This window comes from Ictidomys tridecemlineatus, chromosome 15 (genome assembly GCF_052094955.1).
Source record: "Ictidomys tridecemlineatus isolate mIctTri1 chromosome 15, mIctTri1.hap1, whole genome shotgun sequence".
Lineage (NCBI taxonomy): Eukaryota > Metazoa > Chordata > Mammalia > Rodentia > Sciuridae > Ictidomys > Ictidomys tridecemlineatus.
Window position 1 is genome coordinate 4,847,356 of NC_135491.1, and position 21,902 is coordinate 4,869,257.

Below are 21,902 nucleotides of genomic sequence, written 5' to 3' on the forward strand. Positions count from 1 at the left end.
TTTTAGTACCTACAAAGTCACTACCAACTCAAAAGACAGCAGGATTTTCTGTGTCATCTCCTAGGATTTTTACAAGGTTTCTGTTTATGGGGGAATTTAAATTTATGGGGGAATTTGAAGTTAATTTTTGTGAAGGGTATAACTATTAATGGTCCAGGAATTCATCAGGAACAGAAGGAATGAACTATTCCATATTCATTGAGACACAGAAATGCAACTCAACCATATAAAGGAATTAGTGCTGATAAATGAACCGAACAGATGAATCAAAAGCATTGCACTGAGTGTACAGCTGTGGCACACTGAATAATGAACACAAAGATGTGCACAGCCTAATGCCCAGAACCTGTGAATATATTATCTAAACAAAAGGGACTTCAAATGGCCCTTTGTCTCCCCAGGTGCCTAATTTTGAAGCTACAGCCTCCCATTTGTCAGTCCCACATTTTCTCCATTTATGACTTATAGATTCCCCCAGTTTACAATTTCATCCTTCCAGGTTGTCAACAACATAAATTTCGCCATCAGCCCCACAAACCCCCTTCTTTAACCCCCAACACTCACATCACTGAGGCCCAGAGGTCCAGGCCCTCACCATGAGACAGGAAAGTAAAATGGGCCAAGGAAGGGAGGCCCTTAGTAAATGGAGAACTAAAATAAAACAAGTTATGTTGAACTTGCTTCTTCAGTTCAAGACAAACAGAACACTCAACATATATGTTTACCAAAGATCAGACATTACTTAAAACATCATCCACCTGAGGAAATTACATAATGTGCCAACAAATTTGACCAAGGAACATTCTGATTCTGACTTCCAAGCAAAGAGTGGTCACCATGGGATCTGATTGTCACAAGACTCAATCTCCAAGGTGGCTTGTAAACATCTTCCAAATCAGCAAAATCTATCAATGGCTCCCCACATAGGGTTACACCCTCAAAAATCATATGGAGAGAGCTCAAAGCTGGGCACCTCACTCATCTTTTGAGACAAGGGCTGCCCATACTCCAAGTGTAAATTCTGTGCATGTCCTTCAATAAATATTCACCTGTGCCTTGCTTTCTGAAGTGTCCTTCAATCCTGTGAAAAACGTTGAGAACCTAGATGGTTTCCCTTTATATCCCCATCTTAGGGCTTCTCTGGATCCCTCTGTTGGCAAGCCCTGACCCTTATAGACCCCTCCCAGCTCAGCTGGTGCCAATGACCTTGCAAAACCAGCAAGCTCTCTAGGACCACCTCCCTAAGGTCTTCCTAGCATAGCACCTATGAACTGGAAGTTCCTGCTGGTCAAGTGGTGACCAAGAGTCTTTGTGGGGAGTTATGATCACACCTGTGGAACAGCCACCTTTCAAGGTATGCAACAGGAGAGGTGGACTCTTCCATTGTGCACTTCAGCTGTAGAGTCTCCTGAGCACCAGTATCATCTGCAACATGAATGAAGACCACCTGCCACAGTAGCAAGCCCACTTCTTCATACCACAGCATGTTGACCATTGGCCTTCCTTCCCTCCCTCCTTTCACAGGGGCAGGCCACCTATGGGAAGGGTTGGTGTCCCAATCTAAGACCACTGGCTGGGGCAGTGGGATTGCAGCTAAGGGCAGGTCAGGGTGAAAGGTTAATAAAATAGGTACTTGTCACTCTGTTTCTCTATATGCTTAACAAAACACTGTTGAAATCTTAAGAACTGTCTGCTAATCTTGTTCCCAGAATGTGCTGTCCCTAACTGTGGGCTGTCTGCTAATCTTGTTCCCAGAATGAGCTGTCCCCAACTGCCAAACTACAAAATGTAACTTCTCTCGCTGCCCTCTCCAGGGAAAGTATATAAGCTCTGCTCAAGCTGTTCTCAGGGCTCTATCTCTCTTTGCTATAGAGAGAGCCCTAGCATGCTGGTCTCTAAAGAAACCCACCCTTCTGCTGTTGCATAAGACAGTCTCTTGTGGTCTCTTACTCCGACGTTTCGCCAGACCCTTACAAGGGGTGGTTTGGACAGCAGAGTTTTGAAATGAAACTCAAGTTCTGAGTTGAAACAGAGTTTGACCTACCTTCCTCCATCAGGAAGAAAAGGGGCTGAGCAAGCTTCACTGCAGTAGGAACTTTTCTGCCTGACAGCCACAGGGCTTGGACAATCCAGGTGGTACAGAGGGCAAGAGTTAGAAAACTAGGTGGCACAATGGGGCCAGGTGACCACACCTGTAATCCCAGTGACTTGGGAGGCTGAGGCAGGAGGATCAGGAGTTCAAGGCCAGCCTCAGCAATTTAGGGAGACTGGATTGAAATAAATAATAAAGAGGATCACAGGGTATAGCTGAACACTGGACTTCCCTGGGTTCATTCCCCAAGTAGGTGAGGGAGGAAGAAAAGAAGGAGGGAGAAGAGGAGGAAAGAAAAGGAAGAAAGGGAGAGAAGGAAGGAAGGGTTTGGCAGCAGACATACATGTACCAAGCTTAATTAGGTATACACTGGGCCTCATTCCAGGACTTCAAACTTGATAGGTTTTCTTCTGGTCCACAGGGCTCAGGGCAGGTCTAGTCCACCCAGCCTCTAACCAGTTCAGGGAGTGAGCTGGCCTGATACTGCCATGGCAGAATACAGATCCACAGAAATGAGACAGGATCTGGGGCCCAGGAGGACCCCCCCTTCTATAGATCACCCATTTGATTCTCTGCTGAAGACTATCTGCCCTGAATCCATCCAATTATAATGTGTGTGTGTGTGTGTGTGTGTGTGTGAGTGTGTGTGCGCCAGAGGGGCGGGGGTGTTCAAAATTAAGTGTGCACCAGAAAACCATTATTAGAAATGCAAAAATATTGCCCCTCCAGCCCTGAGGTTTTAGCTTAAGGAGGTCTGGAGTGTGACTCAGGAGTATGCACTCTTTTAAATTTCTCAGACTCCTGAGACACAAAACAATTTCAAACAGTCCTGGAGTATTCTCTGCTTATAAACATGATGGCTGCGCTGCCTCCCTCAGTGCACATCTATCCAGAAAAGCTCTGCAGTGGCATGGGGGGACACCATTACTGCCTGTGCATTAGTATCAGCTACTGGGTTTGCTGCGGCTTCCTCCCAACATTATGTAATTCATTTTTCTATTTCTCTGCCTCACTAGGTGATAAGGTCCACAAAGGCCATTCCTTTGTTGCTTCACCAGAGTGTCCCCAGAGTGTAACACAGCCCCTTGCCCAGTGATGGCAGTTCACAATATTCCTGAAGGAATGAATTCTTCCAATAACGCAGGAATCCAACTGAATTCTAAGACAGCCACAGCATGGCAAATTTCCATTTCATTCATTCATTTTCCAAATAAAATATAAAGTTTCTGTTTTTCTGTGTAGGGAGAATCACATGAGCCAGCACTCTCCAAACTTTTTGGGATGATGGGAATGGGTCAGTTTTGCTCTGTTTGTGCTGTCCAGTTTGATAGCCATTACTCATGCATAGCTACTGAGCACTTGAATTGTGGCCAGGGAACTGCGGCACTGAATTTCTAATTTGTTTTTAATATTTTTGTAACTTAAATTGCCATAAAACTATAGTAATTTGCAATCTCTTGTACCTACAAGGCATGGGCATTAGAAAACAAATTCTTTGTGCTCTAATATGCATAAATACTATGAAAAGCAGTCCTTCCTCAAATAAGGTAAATAAGGTGGTGCAGCAGGCACTGAATATCATAAACACATAGGGAAGATCCGCAGAGTAGGAAAAGGAGGGAGAGAGGGAGGATGGGAAAGGGGAGGAAATATAGAATGAATTTAACAAAATCATATTATATGCATATAAAAAGGTACCAAAGAGGGGCTGGAGTTGTAGCTCAGTGGTAGAGTGCTCACCTGCCATGTGTAAGACACGGGGTTTGGTTTTCAGCACCACATAATTAATAATTAATTAAATAAAGGCATTGTGTACATCTACAACTAAAAACTATTTTTTAACATACCAGGAGCTGGGGTTGTGGCTCAGTGGTAGAGCGTTTGCCTAGCATATGTGAGTCACTGGGGTTCATTCTCAGCACCACATATAAATAAATAAAATAAAGGTCCATTGACAATTAAAAAAAAAATTTTTTTTAAAAGGTACCAAAGAAAATTTCACCTTCATATATATATATATATATATATATATATAGAAAGTACTGATCAAAATTATATAAAGCAGCTATGTATAATTATAAATACTATATATAATTATAATGCCCTAACAAAATATACATTTTAAAAAGTAGTCCATCTCATCCCTCAAAATGAGATGCTCTTTGAGCTATAAGCCATCGTGTCCCCTTGCATCAGTTGAACCGTATCCATGTCACCTATGCAGATGTTCACATTCTCTGACTAGAACAGCTGGAGTGTGAAGATACCTCTTAAGGATGACCCAACTACCACAGTGCTCCTCCCTGGGACAAAACATTTTGTTTTGTTTGCCTCTGTAACCTCAGCTCCCAGGACAGGTCCAGGTACAAAGGAAGCATGTGTCAAATACCTGCTAGGTGAACACATTAACACGGGAAGGCTGACACTTCACAGGTCCCTCTGTAGAAGTTCTACAAGTTTCATGGACTTTCTGGTCTTCAGTTACTCCTTCACATTGGTCAGGGGAAAGTGAGATGATATGTGTGTCCTACATCAATTCTAATCCTTTTCCTTCAACCATCTCTTATGATTTTTCATTCATGGAAACATTTGAGATGTTGATTTAAACATTTCTATACGTATTTTCTCCATTTAAATAAACTCAGTCGTCCTTCACTCATTTAATTGACAAAACAGCAATTGGTACCTACGTGTCTGAGTGGTTAGCATCACACTGTGTCTCTGTAACAACACAGCATTTAGGAAGGATGAATCTATCACTCTTTCCCAGCTTTGCATTTTATAGTTGCTCTCTGTATATACTTTCAGCCATTTAGTGAACTAGAAATTTCTGCTCAATCCTTTCCCACATAACTAAATCTGAGCCTCTCCCTATGGGTTTTCTGTGACATAATATAATACATAATTTATCACTGGGGGCACAACCATGTTCACTGCATTTGTGAGGTTTCTCTCCTGTGTGAATTCCATGCTGTCCCCTGAGGGTGTACATCTGGCCACTGGCTGTCCCCCAAAGACCAAATTCCTGTTAGTGAGGAGCCCACTGACGTTCACTGCTGTCTGAGGGGCCTCAGAAGGCACCTGAGTAGTCAGTGTGTTAACAGGGCTCTTCTCCTGGTGGTCATCACAGGTATGCAATGAGCTGTCTCCGTCTGTGGGGTTTTCCACCTTGCCTGAATTTCCCTGTTTTCCCCTTGTGTGTATTCTCTTGTGCTTAACCAGACAAGACATGTATGCAAAAGCCTTCCCACACTCACTGCAGCCATAGGGCCTCTCTCCTGTGTGAGTTCTTTGATGGACAATGAGCTTTTGCCTTGTGGTGAAGGCTTTCCCACACTCGCTGCATTTAAAGGGCTTCTCTCCCGTGTGAATTCTTTGATGCTTGATGAGCCCCGACCTCTGTGAACAGGACTTTCCACATTCGCTGCACACAAAGGGAGTCTTCCCTGTGTGAAATCTCTGATGAGCTATGAGGCAGGTCTTCTGGATGAAGCCTTTCCCACACTCACCACATGTGTAAGGCTTCTCACCTGTGTGAATTCGCTGATGAACGATGAGGTTTCCTTTCTGGATGAAGCCCTTTCCACATTCGCTGCATATATAGGGCTTCTCTCCAGTGTGAGTCTTCTGGTGTATGTTGAGCCGTGATTTCTTGAGAAAGGCTTTGCCACATTCGGTGCATATGTAAGGTTTCTCACCTGTGTGGGTTCTGTGGTGTTCTGTGAGCATGAACTTCCTGGAGAAGGCTTTCCCGCACAGATGACATCTATGGGGCTTCTCACCAGTGTGGATGATCTGGTGATCAGTCAGCCAAGACTTCTTGATGAAGGCTTTCCCACAGTCACTGCATACATGAGGTTTCTCTACTTTTTGAGTATTCTGAGGCTTTAGACGAGTGAACTGAGATTTAGTGCTGATGAGTTTTCCATTTGCAGGGAATTTAATTTCAGTATGAAATTGTTCACAAGAAACATGGAGAAAGGATTCCCCATTTCTAGAAATCTCAGCAAAGTTCTTTATTTCACAGTGTCTGCTCTGGTCAACCAAAGGTAAGTTTGGTTTCATACTTTTTTCATGTAAGTTAAATATACCATGCTTTTGCCTTAGTAGAAACTGAGCTCTGTGCTGATGAACAGAATTTTCAAAGGCACTGTGTTCATGCCACTGTACCATCCTGTTCACCTTGCTTTCTCTCTGTAAGAGTTTTAGTAGATGATCATCAATTTCCCAGATTTCTATGAAAGAAAAGAACAGTGAGTTTTCTATCACCTTGATCTGGAATAAAAGCATTTTTAAAAATGACCTATGTGAACAACAATAAGTGTTGGCAAGGATGTGGGGTAAAAGGCACATTCATTAAAAAAAAAAAAATTGCTGGTGGGGCTGCAAATTGGTGCAGCCAATATGGAAAGCAGTATGGAGAATCCTTGGAAAACTTGGAATGAAACCACCATTCGACCCAGCTATCCCACTCCTCAGTTTATACCCAAAGGACTTAAAAACAGTATACTACAGGGACATGGCCACATCAATGTTTACAGCAGCACAATTCACAATAGCTAAACTATGGAGCCAACCTAGATGCCCTTCGGTAGATAAATGGATAGGGAAAATGTGGTATACATACATAGTGGAATGTTACTCAGCATTAAAAGAGAACAAAATCATGGCATTTGCAGGTAAATGGATGGAGTTGGAGAATATTATGCTAAGTGAAATAATCCAACCCAAAAAAAACAAATGCCAAATGTTTTCTCTGATATGAGGATGCTGACGCATAATGGCGAGGGATTGGGGAGTGTGGGAGGAATGGAGGAACTTTAGATGGGACAAAGGGGAGGGTGGGGAAGGGAGGGGGCATGAGGGTAGGAAAGACAGTGGAATGAGATAGTCATCATTACCCTAAGAACATGTATGAAGACATAAACGGTGTGAATCTACTTTGTGAACAACCAGAGACAGGAAAAATTGTGCTCTATATGCGTAATATGAATTGAATTGCATTCTGCCATTATATATAAAAACTAATATAAATGAATAATTTAAATTAAAAATATTTTTTTTAAAATCATCTAGGTCTCAGGTCTCTTTTTAATGACAACACTATCAAAAGAGTGTAAACACAACTCAGTTGATTGGGTACTGGGAGAAAACAACTACACAGGCAAACCAAAAGTTAATGATGGACACAAGGTTGGATGATTCATGAAAAAATACAGATGTAGATGCTTTTTAAAACATGGAGAGACCATCAGTATCAGCAAAGATAGAGACTAGAGGTTGGAGGGAGCAATCCATCCACTCCACAGATCCTGCTGAACGCCCACTGGGTGCCAGGCTCAGTGCCAATTCTGCGGGTTCACAAACACATTCCCGTGTCCACGGAGCCCACACCAATGCTGGGTAAAATACTTAAAATAGCAAAGACGGGAGCAGCTGCAGACTGTGCAAGGTGTTGGAAGGAGCAGTGGAGATGGACAGAAGTGCATCAGGTAAGACGGGGCGCACGGGGAGTCATGGCTGCACGTGGGGAGGAAAGAACAAAGGAACCAGGGCACACTCTCTGGCCCGAAGCCCCGAGTAGCACTGCATTTAATAAATTGAACCCAAGGGCACTCAATCACTGTGCCATGTCCCTAACCCTTTTTTTTTTTTTTTAATTTAGAGACAGGGTCTCACTGAGATGCTTAGAGCCTTGATAAGTTGCTAAGTTTGGCTTTGAACTCACAATCCTCCTGTCTTAGCCTCCCAAGCCACTGGGATTACAGGTGTACGCCATCACACCCAGCAGTAGTGCCTTTAAAAGAGAGACAAATCACTGCACACAGAATGGGGAGACAGAACTGCAGCCTGTCAAGGCCACCACATGCCCAGGTGTAGACATGGGGAATTTGAAGGATCCATAAACCTTGAGAAAAGCTTCAACTACAGAGATGAATTTGGAAAACTTTAGTAAATAAACAGAAGAGGACAAGACCACCTTCAGAGAACCTGTGGACTCAAAAACGAAGAAGACACAGGGCCAGGCTGTAGCCATTCTACATTCAGAGTTTGGAAACTAGGAGAAGTCCCCTGGAGGAAACCAGGTTGCTCATCCTGACAGGGGACACTGGTGACTGGAACAAGTATCCCAGGGGCAAGTCAGGCTCTTCCACACTCGGCCCTGTCCCTGGGCAAGCTCCTGGGTCCCTGTCTCATAACTCGCCTTCTTCCTCCTGACACCACCGTCAACCAGCTTTCTCAAAGTGCTGTCTCACAGTCATGGGAAACTTCCTCTGGGTGACACCCTGCCCACTGGCCCAGCTGCAACACCCCGTCTATTCCCACAGAAGGAGGGCAGCAGTGGCCCTCAGGGAACATCATGACAGGGTAGAGGACCAAGTTGCACTAACAGGATCTGCTGCCCCTCTTCATGCTGCTCCTGGACAAGTAGAGTTCACCTTCTTCAGGTTCCCTGAGCCCTCAACCTTCCACTAACAGCATCATCCCACAATTCTGCCCTAATGTCTCCTGGCTTTGGTCAATGTCTGAATGGACCACCTCTTCCTGAATCATGGTCATGGCAGCTTTACGTCAACTTGACTGGGAACAGGACAGAAGGATTCTTCACCTGAGAAGAAAAGGGAAGCTAGAAAAATGTAGAACAGGAAATCTACAGTCTACAACTCCACCATCAACTAGAACCATACAATCTGCCACAGTCAGCCTGGCAATAAAGGTCCCACTGCCTGGAAATGTCCCCACAGTCTCACTGCCAGCAGGACACCAGAGAACTCCCAGCCTGACCTCTTGTGCTCTCTCAGCCCACCTCACTCAGTTCTCAACTGATCTTTCTTTCCTTTTCTGGTCCTGGGGATGGAATCCAGGGGTGCTCTACCAATGAGCTACATCCCCAGCCCTTTATATTTTTTATTTTGAAACAGAGTCTAAGTTGTACAGGCTGGCCTCCAACTTGAGCCCCTCCTTCCTCAGCTTCCTGAGTAGCTAGGATTACAGGCTGTGCCACCACGCCTGGGTTCACCTAACTTCTAAGTGCCCTTGGCTCTTCTTTTCCTTATGGCTTTCCTCTCCTTTGGGCAGATTTCATCAGTAGAAAATTCCTTCTCCAGGCCTGGCCTCTCCTTGAATAACTTGGGCAAAATACAATGCAGCAGAGGTCTCCTCTTGGACACTATCAAACATGTCTACCTTACAATCTCCTAAATTCCCCAACCCAATCTCCTCCTCTGTAGGTCATCTGTACCACAGTAAACACAAGCTCCCCTTTTCTTGCCAACCTGGTCAGCACCACCCTTTCTCTCTTCTATTCCCTCATCCTAGGATACAGGTAGACAGCTCGGGGTGAATTCCACCTGCCTCTGTAAGCAGACCCAGATACAATCAGCACCCACTCCTCCTCCAAGTCAGCTGCCTGCTAGCTTCCACCTCTCTTGGCTCAACAGCACCTCATCCAAGAGTTAGTCCCCTTCCTAAAAGATCAGCCCTGGACCTGCTTGTTCTGTCCCATAGCTCTGCCTTATTTTATCTCTTGGCTTCTTAGAATGACAGTGGCTCATCCACTGTTTGTTTTTCTTGCTGCTGTTATCCTGTTATGCTGCTCAGCATATACTGAGCTACCAAAAGATAATTTTTAAAGGAAGGAATCAAGAAAGTAATCAATATGAAACAAAGTGGAAGAATTTAGAATATAGAAATCTGTGCAAGTAAGATGACACCCTATCAAAGAAATGACTGAAAGAAGAACTTCAATGTCTTGTGACAAGTAACAAGGTTAATGGCGACTTAGTGCAATCAGAACTATAATAGGAAAGAAAACAAAAGCAAATATGGTGGTAAGACCATAGGAACTAGAAGAAAGCTCAGAATTAGTAAAAACACAAAGGAATCATTGAAAACACATAAGTTAGCATCTGATTCAGGCTGGACCTTCAAGTGCAGCTTGTGAAAAATACCTTTTCTAACAGGGCCAACAGCCCACACCAGAAATCCCAGCTACATGGAAGGCTGAGACAGAGGATTACAAGTTCACAGCCAGACTGTGCAACTTAGCAAGACCCTGCCTCAAAGTAAAAAGGGCTAGGGATGTGGCTCAGTGATAAAGCACCCCTAGGTTCAATCCCCAGTACCAAAAAAAAAAAAAAAAAAAGAAAAGAAAGAAAGAAAAAACGAAAAAATCTTTTCTAGTTAGAAATTCACCATGAACAGTTAGACCTTTCATTAAAGAAACACAGGTAGAGGACATGTGAGGTAATATCTGGATGGCTGGAACTTAGGATGCATTAAAAAAGGAGAAGCTAAACTCAAGAGGGTTTTCGTGGAGAGAAGATGATTCTCACTCTGCAGAAAGAGGAACTCTAGGCAGACTTGAGGTCCAAATCAGGAACTATCAGGGATTCACAGAGAACTAGATATCAGTGCTGGATGACACCAGGACATGTCAGCTTGGAGTCTGCTCTGGGAACAGAAGGAGCTTAATTCATTAAAGTGAAAGAGATTTTAAAGGGTGAGAACAGATAAGAAAATAGAAAACACAGGGTTTGAAAACCTCCAAGTGAAGAAAGGCTTGGGGCCAAAGCACGATGAGTGACAGGCTTCCTCAGGCAGCACCCCAATGGGGTGGGAGGTGCAGCAGTCAGAAGTCAAGAAGGATTCAGAGTTTTCTCTCTGGAGAAGGACTTGGAAGGTGCAATTTCATAGCACCGGAACTGGAAGGGTATGAAGAAGGGAATATCTGGGACTTATAGGAAGAATATTATGCCAACTTAAAGACATTGATTAATAAGGAACAATCAGCTCCCAGAAGAGGTAAAGAGGATGATTTTCTCCAAATCCCTCCAAAGAGAAGGTCTGCATTGAGAGGCAGACGTGGGAGGTGCTGCTCACCCCGCCTTCCACAGCTGCTCTCCCTCTCACCTGGACTGTTTGCCTCACGGATTGCATCTTCCACTGTCCTCAGTTCTCCTCCTAGCAACTTGGAGAGGGCATCAGGCTTGCTGGCTTGACACCCTGTTCATGGGAAAAGACAGTCTTAGGTTCATCAAACTGGGCTGTGATCTGACAACAGGAGGTAATGTTCTATTTTAGGAACTCTGTAGTTTACATCTGCAAAGCAAAGGCTTTGCTCTCAGAAGGGAGCACAATACACCCTCTTGTCTGGAACCAGAGAGGGACTGAGACACCACAGGACCTCCAAGGCTTTCAGACACTGAGAAAGAAAAGGCCACAGACTGGCACCCTCTGAGCTGAACAGGGCAGCCATTCTCACCCACGGACACCAGGTTCCTGCAGTTCTCCAACATCACGTCCCAATACAGGTCCTTCTGAGCAGGGGCAAGGAGCTGCCACTCCTCCCAGGTGAACTTCACGGCCACATCCTCCAGCGTCAGCGACTCCTGTCAATGAGGCAATTTCCTTCTGATGATATGGGATGTTAGTTTTTCTGCTCACTTCCCCTTCTTAGTCTGCAAGTTGTTGTTGATATTTAATACAGTGCAGGAGTAAAATACTAATAAAATAGTCTATAATTATACATGAGTCGTCATCTATTCATCCAGTGAGAAGTTTCTATATTGGATGTGGGAGACCAACCTTACATGTGACTGGGTCACACTCCCCAGCTGGGTGTTGAGGCGCTCAGTTGCAGAGATGTGGCAGAGCTTTCCCACATTTCTTGGGCCTGAGGGTCGGTGTCTCGTACATGGGTGTATCTTGCTACAGCCCCATGGGTGAAGCTACGCTCACCTGTTCCTTTGTAATATAACTCCTTGCCCTGTTTAGGATAGAATCTTCCATGAAAGTGCCTTGTGTGTGTCCCCTTCTCTTACTTTGCCCTTGGGTGTGGCCTACCCAGGTGTCAGTCAACCTGCCGACAGTGGACCTCATGAAGATAGACTCAGCCCCCTGAAACCTGACCCCTTGCCTCATTTGAATAGCTTCTCCTCAATAAAAGGGGTCAGTGCGTGCTCTCTCTCTCTCTTTCTGCGGACTCTTAAGGTCAGAGGATCCGTCACAGCGACCACAAAGAAAAAGGTATTTATGTCTCTTGTGTTGTTATTTTGCGCAGCCCAGTCAGCCCAGTTCAACTGGAGTGACCCCTGAGCCTTTTAGTCTCGAGAACAGAAACCCGGCAATTGGATAGTACTTAAATCTTCTTGCTAACTTAGAAACACCATCTTTATATATTACACATATACAATCATGAATTGCTTAACAATAGGACTATGTTCTCCAAAAATCAGTCAGGCAATTTCATCTCTGTGCAAACAGAACTGAGCATACTTACCTATACAACCTGAGACAGCTACGACATCACCAGACAATATAATCTTATGAGGTCCCAGTGGTATATTCTGCCATGCGACCAGCACTGGCTTCATGAAAGAAGGTTCGATTCATAAGTAATTGCTAGGGAGTTTTAAATTAAAGAGACAAGACTCATTACCTTTAATACCAACTCCGAGATGGCTTCTCCTAGCTCCTGCCACCAGCCACCTAATGCGATGGCAAGGTTTACAGAAGAGACTAGCGAGAGAGAGAGAGAACATGCCAGGGAGTGGGCTTTTATTGGGAAACAAAAATTCCAGGGCAAATCCCATCCAATGAAGGTTAAGGGGGGCAGCATCCCAAGGTCAGGGGCAATGATTGATTCTTCGGGGCAGTGGCCAGACACGTCTCTGCATGGACAAGCTCTTGGACCTGGAAAAGGGTGGGGAAGGCTCTAACACAGCTGTGTCTAAGCGCCTCTCACCCAGTCAGGGAGGTAACTCAAATCACACATGAGGAGGGCCTCCCAAAGTATATGAGGCCCATCACTGACCTAAATGTCATTATACAGGCACAACTGGGCCTACCATAGTTCTGACTGACCAGGTATAAATCAGAGGGTCCCTTGATCCCTTCCTTGACTTGATAATTTGTTAATTTATTTGTGTTGGGGATTTAAGGGTACTGATGATTGAACCCAGTGGTACTTAACCACTGAATCATATTCCCAGTCCTTTTTGTTTTTGAGACAAAGTCTCTAAGTTGCTTAGGTCCTTTCTAAGTTGCTGAGGCTGAACTCAAGCTTGCAATCTCCTGCTTCGGTGTCACAAATTGCTGGAATTATAGGTGTGCATAACCACACTCTGCTTATTCATGTTTTCATGGAAGCTTCATTACCTAGGCATAGCTGATTAAATGACTGGCCACCAGTGACTAAGTCAGTCCCCAACGTTCTATTCCTCAGAGGTAGGAGAGGATGTGGGGTGGGGCTGAAGCTCCAACCCTCTATTCATCAGCTGGTTCCCCAGGCACCCAGGCTCTCCTTAGGAGCTTTCCAAGTCACCCCATCAACATAAACTCAGATTGTAAATAACAGATAACTGTCACCTCCAGAGCTGTTTCAAGAGCCAAGGACATATAAATATAACAAAGAGACTCCTGTTGTTCTTATCATTAAAGAAATTACAATAGTTTTAGGATCTCTGGCCAGGAGTCAAAGCCAAAAAACAAAATATATATTTTTTACACAGCATGACAGTGACAGTGGCTTGGAGCTAACACTTTTAAACATCATGCTACAATGCCCATACAATAGAATGGCCAGTCACTCTGAACAGCAAAGAGAAATATCCATTAAAATGTAGAATGAGCACTTTCATCAAGTGAGCTCTCTGTGGCCACTTTCAAAAGTACTGACATACCTTCATAAAAAGGCACTACCAGAGATGTGCTTGGCCTGTAACAACAGTTAGCTAAATGTCCAAGAGCAGCAGAACAGCTAAATCATGGCACACACATCACTTAGAGGACAGTGCAGCCAGTCAAAAAGGTGTTTAGGCTGGCATGTATTGACAAATAAAAGGCAAGAATAGTACAGTAAATATTGGCAGCATGATTCCTTTTAAAATGACAAAAGCAGGAATAAGAAACCATGCTTACACTGAGAACAGTCTGGAGGAGGCAGATCACATCAAATCCCAGTTCCTTCTGGAGAAGATCAGAGTGCATTGTTCTAGCAGTACAGAAAATAACCTGTTTTTCTACTCAAGATCAGTGCACACCACTCAAATGAAAACGAATCTCTCATGGCAATGGCTGTCAGAGATAAATGCAAGCTGAGAGCTCATGTAACATACAGTACCCTCCAGTCACATTTGACATCCCACAGTTATTAATTTGGTGTGTATCTTATGAACACCATCTCCCATATACTACTCTGCCCATTTAAGCCGGCAGTGGGGGGCATACGTCTGTACCCCAGCTACTTGGAAGGCTGAGGTAGAAAGATCATGCAAGCCCAGGAGTTTGGTGTCAGTGCAGGCAACATAGCAAGACCACCATCTCAAAAAAAACAAGTAAGTTGGGCACAATGAACACACACCTCAATCCCACCTGCTGACTTGGGAGGCTTCAGCAGGAAGGTTGCAAGTTCAAGACAAGTCTCAGAAACTTGGTAAGACCCTGTCTCAAAAAATTAAACAGGACTTTGGTGTGTAGCTCAATGGTAGAGCACTCCTGGGTTCAATTCCCAGTACTACATTCACACACTCCAAAAAAGTAATAATAAAAGCAATAATAATAATGGAAATTGTACTCCTTCCCAGAGCCTACTTTTTTAATTTACATTTTTCAGATTAACTGAATTGGTATTTTTTTAAATAAACTTCTATAAATCTTTTAGGGAAGAAAGGAAAAGATGAGGACAACCCAAGTCAGTTACCTGGGACTGGATCATTTTCTTCTGTTCTTGGAAAATAGCTGGTCACTGGGATGCTCTGCCGTGGGGTCTTCCAGGCCTGCTCTAAATGCTTATTCAGAAACCTCACTCTTCAATCAAAGCTGTCCCCAGAAATGCTAATGCTGCAATCTTGAAACTTCCTCCTTCATGTAATTGTTTTGGTTCTGAGGAGTCAGGACCTGTGGTTTGAAGAGAAAATCCGTTTGATGGCACATTTCCTCAGAGTCTGGTACTGTCACTGCTGCTAGGCACTCATCTTAACACAATGACCCCCTATTGCTGGCCATCCCTATATCTGGTGCCGCATGAGATTTGGTATCTCTAGCCATGAAGCCTCAGATTCTGAACGTGATAGTGTTGTGCCTTTATTCTGTGAGGTTTAAGTGGGACAACTGCGAAAGGTGGGAAATGAGACCCATCCCAGCTCCACCTCTCGGGAGCAGGTGTGCTCAGATATCCCAGCTACGCACTGGAGTTGGCAGGATAGCTGAAATCCAGCTTACCACACACAAAAAAGCCACTGTGCAGTCAAATGCCAACCTCAGTGGGAGAAGCAAACCGATAATTCTTTCAAAATATAATATTGGAGACTTTATCAATGTTATTACAGTATGGAAAAAATGTTATAAGTAGGCCACATAAAGCAAATGATACTCTGCTAGGAGAACAGCACAAGGCACAACCACTTTGGAAAACATTTTGGCATCACTGCTTAAATCTAAGTGACACATACCCTGCAACACAGCAAAATTTCTTTCTGGGGTATACACCTTTAGATATCTGTCAGGAGCTGCCACATAGGAGCTGAGCAATGGAAATGTGGAGACTGGCTTCCCTCACCTGGAGGCACATGGATCCCCATTTCCACTCAGCAGGGGAGCACAGCTTTGGGAGTGAACATTACCCAGTGGGAGTGGGCTGCCCCTTGCAACATTACCCCTCTGCTTTATATGAATGGAATGTTCTTTCAAACAGCCTCGCCCAATAAAGCCCAGGTATGTGCCCTCTCTTTCTTGCCTACCTTGCCTCCTTTGTGGGAGCTGGGTCAGAGGAACCATTACTGAACCCAAAGAAAAAGGTACTTCTCTCTGTCTGTCTTTATTTTGTGCCAGCCCAGTTTTCCTGGAGTGACCTGATGAACCTAACCTAATTCTTTCCTAAGATTGGGAGCTATCTCATCACAAAGTTATGAAAAGTTCATTTCTGTTTTACTAAGATATTTGGCCTGACCATGTGACCCTGACTGGTTTAGTCCTGTGTTTCCATAGGTATCTATTACCTACCTCTCCCCAAATAAGGGCACATTTGAATCCGAAAATATCTACAAAACTTTTCATTATAGTAATATGCATAATAATCCAAACTGCAAGCAATACAAATTTAATTAGTCATAGGAAAAACATTATTCAAGTAGTGGACCAAGACAGAAAAACTACAACCTTTGGTCCAACCTGCAAAAATGATTTTTACATTTTTACTTATTTTTTAATTGTTTCTTTTTTGTTATACATAATGGTAGAATCCATTTTGACATAAGAGTAAAAGCACACAATATATTTTGTACTAATTCAGTCCCAAATATCTCTCCTCCCCACCCCATCGTTTTTTACATCTTTAGAGACTTGTAAAATGAAAACAAAAAAAAGAAGCATATGCAAATGACCTTATGTAAACTGCAAGTCCCAGAATAATGACTGTAAGTTTGACTTTCCCTTGCTACAGAACAAGGAAAACAAACCTATGTGCAACAACATGAAACTCTCATCAATACTGAGAAAAAGCCTGTGTGCATACACAAAAAGATGCACTATGCCATTGATACACAGTTCAAAGTTTGCAACACTCAATTAATTATCAAGATGGGGAATAATTATAATCATTATATAATTTACAAATTATTAAGGAAAGCCAAAAGTGCTACAGTAATTACCCATGACCGAGGATGGGAAAAGGTGCACAGAACACCACTAAGGTGCTGGCAATGGTCTATTTCTTCATGTGGACAATGACTCCTTATATATATGCTTTTGTGATCATTAAATTGTACATTTTAAAATATAAATTTAGAAAAATTAACCAAAAAAAAAGTTAAAAATACCAAAAACTTGCCTGAAAAGACCCATAAAATATATAAATTTGTAGAGAGACCAAAAGAGAGGGAAATGGTACTAACAAAAAAGTATAAGTATTAATGGAAGCCATGATTCGGACTGTTTTTGTCTTGAAATAATAAACCAGCACTTTTATGTCATCACATTTGAAGACCTGGATGAAGTCACGATTCTACGATCCTACTGAGAAATTGATGTGACTCCATTTTTAAAAATAAATAAATAACAGCAGCTTCTATCTCAAGGCCTGTCCTAAGGAAGGGGGCGTGGCTCTTGTCCTTGGAAAAACCCACAGAGCACTCCTAAGCACATTCCCGCCCTGCTGAGTCCTCTGTAAATAAAAGGAGAGGTCTGAGGCGCCAGGTGCCCCTGACTCAGTCAGGCAATCAGCATAAGACAGGGAAAAATACCTGGAATGCCAGATGACCCAGGCCCCCAGTAGTTTATGGTGGTTGATAACATGTTGGGAAACCTTGTAGTTTAGCAGTACACCCCTCATGGCCTAAACCAATCAGTTGAAGCGAATCCCCCTCTTGTACTAACCAATCACCCCTACCCAACTTGTTCCCACCGGTGAATGTGCTATCAATGTTAAGAGTTGTTGTTTGATTTTCCCGCAGTATGGAATGATTTGCTGTGTGATGTTGTGACGCAAAGAGTACCCCCAAAACCTATGAAATCTCACTGAACTAAGGGCCAGGACTCACTCCCTGGGACCACTACGTCAAGAACGGTTGTGAGTCCAGGCCGGAGCTTGCAACAAAGACTCTTGTGTGATTGCATCGGATTCGGCTCCTGGAGGTCTATTGGGGTCCCACGAATCTGGCATGACACTACCTCCAGGGACAATGTTAACGCCAGACAATAAAGGAGATGAATTTTATGGGTAGGCAACAAAACCAGAATGTGCTCTGCCACCCTATTTTCCCACGCTGTCCTGAAGCCTTGAGCCAAGCCAGCACAAAAATAAATCACCAACATAACAAAGTAGGGGAAAAAAAGAAGGTTCTTTTCAGACATCATCGTCAACATGAACAGGAACTGGACCTACAGTGACGGGGTAAGACCCAGCGAGAACTGCTAATAAAGTGCGCTGCGGTCACCCGGCCAGGTCCCTCAGCGGGACAGACTGAGGGCAGAGCACAAAGCGGCTGTCAGGCGGGAGGGCAGCAGAGTCGCTGCTGAGATCTGAAGGCCACGGCCAGGTCGGCCAGCAGCTACTGCAGAGGAACAAATGGGGCATCGCACGTGCGCGCTCTGCGGCCTCAGCCTCCACAGCCACTCCACTCCGCCCCGCAGCTCCAGAGCCCCGCAGCGCCCCGCGACACGGGATCGCGACCCGGAGCGGCAGGTCGCAGCCCCGCGGCCAACGCCTCCGCCTCCACCTCACCGCCCTCCCACAAGAAGCCCTGGCTGTCCCGCCTACGTAAGGCCTCCAGGGAGACAAGACTTCCGGGGATAAAAACACACACCACACCGACGAGACTTTCTCCAGACCTACGGTGGTCTCATCGCTGCAATTGGGCGACCGGCTTCTACTTCAGGACCCCCACCCAGCGCTCCGTCAGCCTACGGCGGCCGAGGGGGGTGTAAACTCTTCAACGACGCACTGACGCTACGGACTTCCGGCGTTTCCCAGTAGGTAACATGGCGGCGCCCAGGTGGCCGTGGGCCCGCGGAGGTGGCCATGTTTGCTGACGTATAGGGGCCAAAAGGCCTCGTTGGAGCAGGCGCTCTGAACGGCCAAAGGCGGAAACGCAGAATTGCCTCGTTTCCTGGCACTTCTACCCTGGCAGAAAATGTGTACCCTGGAAACGGGTGGATATCCAGGGACTTGGGGCCGACTGAACTGCGTTCAGCGGCTGTCCAGCGTAGGAGTACGTCTGGAGGTCGGGTGCCCGGGAGCAGAGAGCCGCCTCTGGAAAGGGAACAGTGACGTCCCTAAGCAGACACCCCGGGAAGCGTGGGCGGGAAAGGGCTCGCAGGAAGCGGCTCCACGCCCCAGGGGTGCAGCTGGCGGGAGGCCTGGAGCCCTTGGAAGGAGTCGGGGAGCAGGGTCCGGAGGTGTGACCCGAGTGTCCAGACCATGCAGTGGAACGGACTTTTCAGCTATGTTGTTGGGATAATCGGATATCTACATGCAAAAAACAAGTAAGAAGGTAAGCAGAAGAGGGACATAAAAGTTTAGGTGGCCCACGACTATAATTCCAGTTACTGGGGAGACTAAGGCAGGAGAAAAATATAAGTTTGAGGCCAACTTGGGCAACTCTACCCTGTTTCAAAATAAAATTAAAAGGGCTGAGAATGTCGCTCGGTGGTAGAGCATGAGGCTCTGGATTCAGTTCCTAGCAATACAGGGGGTGGTGGGTGGGGATAAATGGTTAAAGTTTACAGGAGAACAAAGGCAATACCCTTTATGAACTGGGTTAGTTCCAAGACAAGACACAATCGGATGAGCCGTGAAATTAATAAATAGGAATTAAAAAAAAAAAACTATTGTGCTGTTAAGCATATTTAAGAAAGTGGAAAAAGCAGCCACAGGTTGGGAGTAAATATTTCCACATTTGTCTGACAAACCCACCACCCAATTACTCTTTTGATGGAGGTCATGAGATTTTTCCAAAAATTGGACTCTTTTGAGAGTACGACAACACTATAAACTTTAATTTGTATCTGAGTTAGACACTTTATACATATAAGAATAATAACATGTAAAGTGTAACTGTCACAGGAGATGATATTTCTCCAAAGAAAGATATGAGGACTTAAGAGAAGGAGAAACTTGACTGAGGACCAGAGGGTTCTTGGCACATATGCCAGAAAAGAATTTCAGCACACACCAGTCCTAGTCATAGATGGAGGTTTATTTAGGGAAATAGATACATGTTGAAGGAAGAATAAGAAGTGCCATTGCAGTACAGCAAGGAATAAGCATTCAAGGGAAAGTACAGGCCATCTTCCAAGAGACCCCCTTGATGTGGGGTGTTGATACTCATAGAGGACAGTTGCTAGGGACTGGAGTAGAGGTGGAGCCAGGGTGGAGCTGCATTCTCCTGGTGCTTGCACTATCCTCATGTTACCAGGGCAAGGGGCAAGGGCTTGATGGTTCTTGGGTGCTTTCTGCACTAATGGTTTGGAGTCCTACTCAGGTTTTAAGATGGAGCAGGGTAGACACATTTGATCTCTGCACAACTGGAAAGAGTTGTCAATTCTAGGAATGAGAGGGTGGCGATGCAGTTCTATGTACATGTTGTTCAAGATGATGACTCCCAAGCCAGCCTCCTGGAGAATGACAGACTGTCAATACTGCCCCTATCCATTCCACCTGAGGCCTAGATATGTGATCAAGACCATCTAGGCTACTCAGGCCAGGGCAGGCCAGCTCAAACCAAGCAATCCACCCTTCGACCTGCACAGTTGAACTACGAAATGTTCCTTGTCTGTAGCCTTCGAGTTTGTTGTGTTAGGGGGCAAATACCAACTTTTATGAATATAAGTATACATATGCAGGTGATTATGTAAATCATGGACATCTCATGAAAACTATCTGCAGACTTAATACAGAATTTCAACATATATAAGTAAGGGTGATATTTACTTATGAGGAAAAAACAGAACATTCTACAAAAGAACAAATCTACTACTATGCACACATGCATGCATGCAATTCAAAAATTCTCAGTATAAAACAATTTGGTTTTCTCTTTGGTTTAAGACCTGAATCAGAGGAATATCAAAGGTTGGCATATTTGTACTGCAATCAGTTCTCAATTATTTGAATTTGTTATCTCCAGTTTGATCTAAAATTCAGCTATGTTCCTCCCACAGGCAATCTCTCCTCCCCTGCTCTGCACTCTACACAGTGCTTTGTGTTATGGAAGCTTGGATCTGCCCAGCACCTATAATGTGTTTCCATGTGCATACTATACGAGATGAAAAAATATTTAAGTATTGACCCCCAAAATATATATCCTTGCAAATAAACAGTGAAGAATCATTAATACTCAGGAAACAATGCTATCAATAAAATGAATTGAGTGGGTTTCAATGATAGAAATAGCAATGACTTAAAGTCAAATGATAAATATATTTAAAGACCTAAAGAAAACCATATTGAATGGTTTAAAGGAAAATAAGAGAATAATGGCTTGATAGAAAATCTTAGTAAGACAGAAAATGTAATAAAGAAACCAATAGAAATGTTAGTGCTGAAATAACACAGCTGAAATAGCAGAGTCTACAAAAGTAAATGAGTTTAGCAATACGATAGGGTGCAAGTTTAACACAGATGAAACCATGAACATAGGAGCATTTACAATGGCTCTATAAATGATACCTTCAGGTAAACTTCTAACAACCTACAGGATATGCATGCTATAAGCTAAAAAGCTTTTATTTATTTATTTAAGAGCAAGAATCAAATGGCAAGACAGCATTGTTGGGAGCTGCTCTGGACAGAGCTATGTACACACCTTTAAGTCCTGAGTAAAGGAGTCCTGAACAGTTATTGCACTCTGAAATACATGGGGCTTTTACCCCTCTTGGATAATGAGGCTGGCTCCAGGAGTAGGCTTCACCTGGTGGGGTTGAGCTACACTCACCTGTTCCTTAGAAATCCTACCCCTTTGCCCTTTTAGGGAAAGAATATTCCATGGGTCCTCCCCTTGTGTGTCCCCTGTGTAAGAATAAAGAATTCCAGTGGTTCTCTCCCTTTCCACTGATCCCTAAGGTCAGGATCCATCCCTGGATTTTGAAAAGGTACTTCTGTGTATTTGCATGTTTTCTTCGACGTTTTTTTAGTTATTGGAGTAGTCAGGTTTTGTGACCCCAGCATAGGTCGCCAGCTTGGATAGATGGCAGTATAGCATGTTCATAGTCAGAAGACTCAATGTAATAAAGATGCCACATCAACCCACTTTCATTTAATACATTGAACGCAATTTCAATAAAACAAAAAAATTAGATATACACAAGCATA

At 44.1% G+C, this 21,902-nt stretch overlaps 1 protein-coding gene and 1 long non-coding RNA gene across 8 annotated transcripts; one reads left to right on the forward strand and one right to left on the reverse strand.

The window, feature by feature from the left end:
* Window positions 1-336: 336 nt before the first annotated feature.
* Znf350 (zinc finger protein 350) lies at window positions 337-18,557 on the reverse strand. 7 transcript variants are annotated; one of them, XM_078033050.1, is made up of 6 exons: window positions 18,402-18,557; window positions 14,796-14,992; window positions 12,375-12,462; window positions 11,358-11,484; window positions 11,006-11,098; window positions 337-6,327 (listed from the first exon to the last, which is right to left on the reverse strand). In XM_078033050.1, exons 4-6 carry the CDS (start codon window positions 11,389-11,391, stop codon window positions 4,964-4,966), a joined length of 1,491 nt encoding a protein of 496 aa, XP_077889176.1. In that variant the 5' UTR covers window positions 11,392-11,484; window positions 12,375-12,462; window positions 14,796-14,992; window positions 18,402-18,557; the 3' UTR covers window positions 337-4,963. The 7 variants fall into 7 exon arrangements, with proteins under 7 accessions (XP_077889176.1, XP_077889171.1, XP_077889172.1 ...); XM_078033045.1 differs by lacking the exon at window positions 12,375-12,462 and adding an exon at window positions 14,015-14,087; XM_078033046.1 differs by lacking the exon at window positions 12,375-12,462 and adding an exon at window positions 14,015-14,087 and having other exon boundaries at window positions 18,397-18,546.
* Window positions 18,185-20,927, forward strand: LOC144371011 (uncharacterized). Its single transcript, XR_013431155.1, has 2 exons — window positions 18,185-19,083; window positions 20,753-20,927. It is a non-coding gene; the product is annotated as an uncharacterized LOC144371011 (long non-coding RNA).
* The last annotated feature ends 975 nt before the right edge of the window (window positions 20,928-21,902 follow it).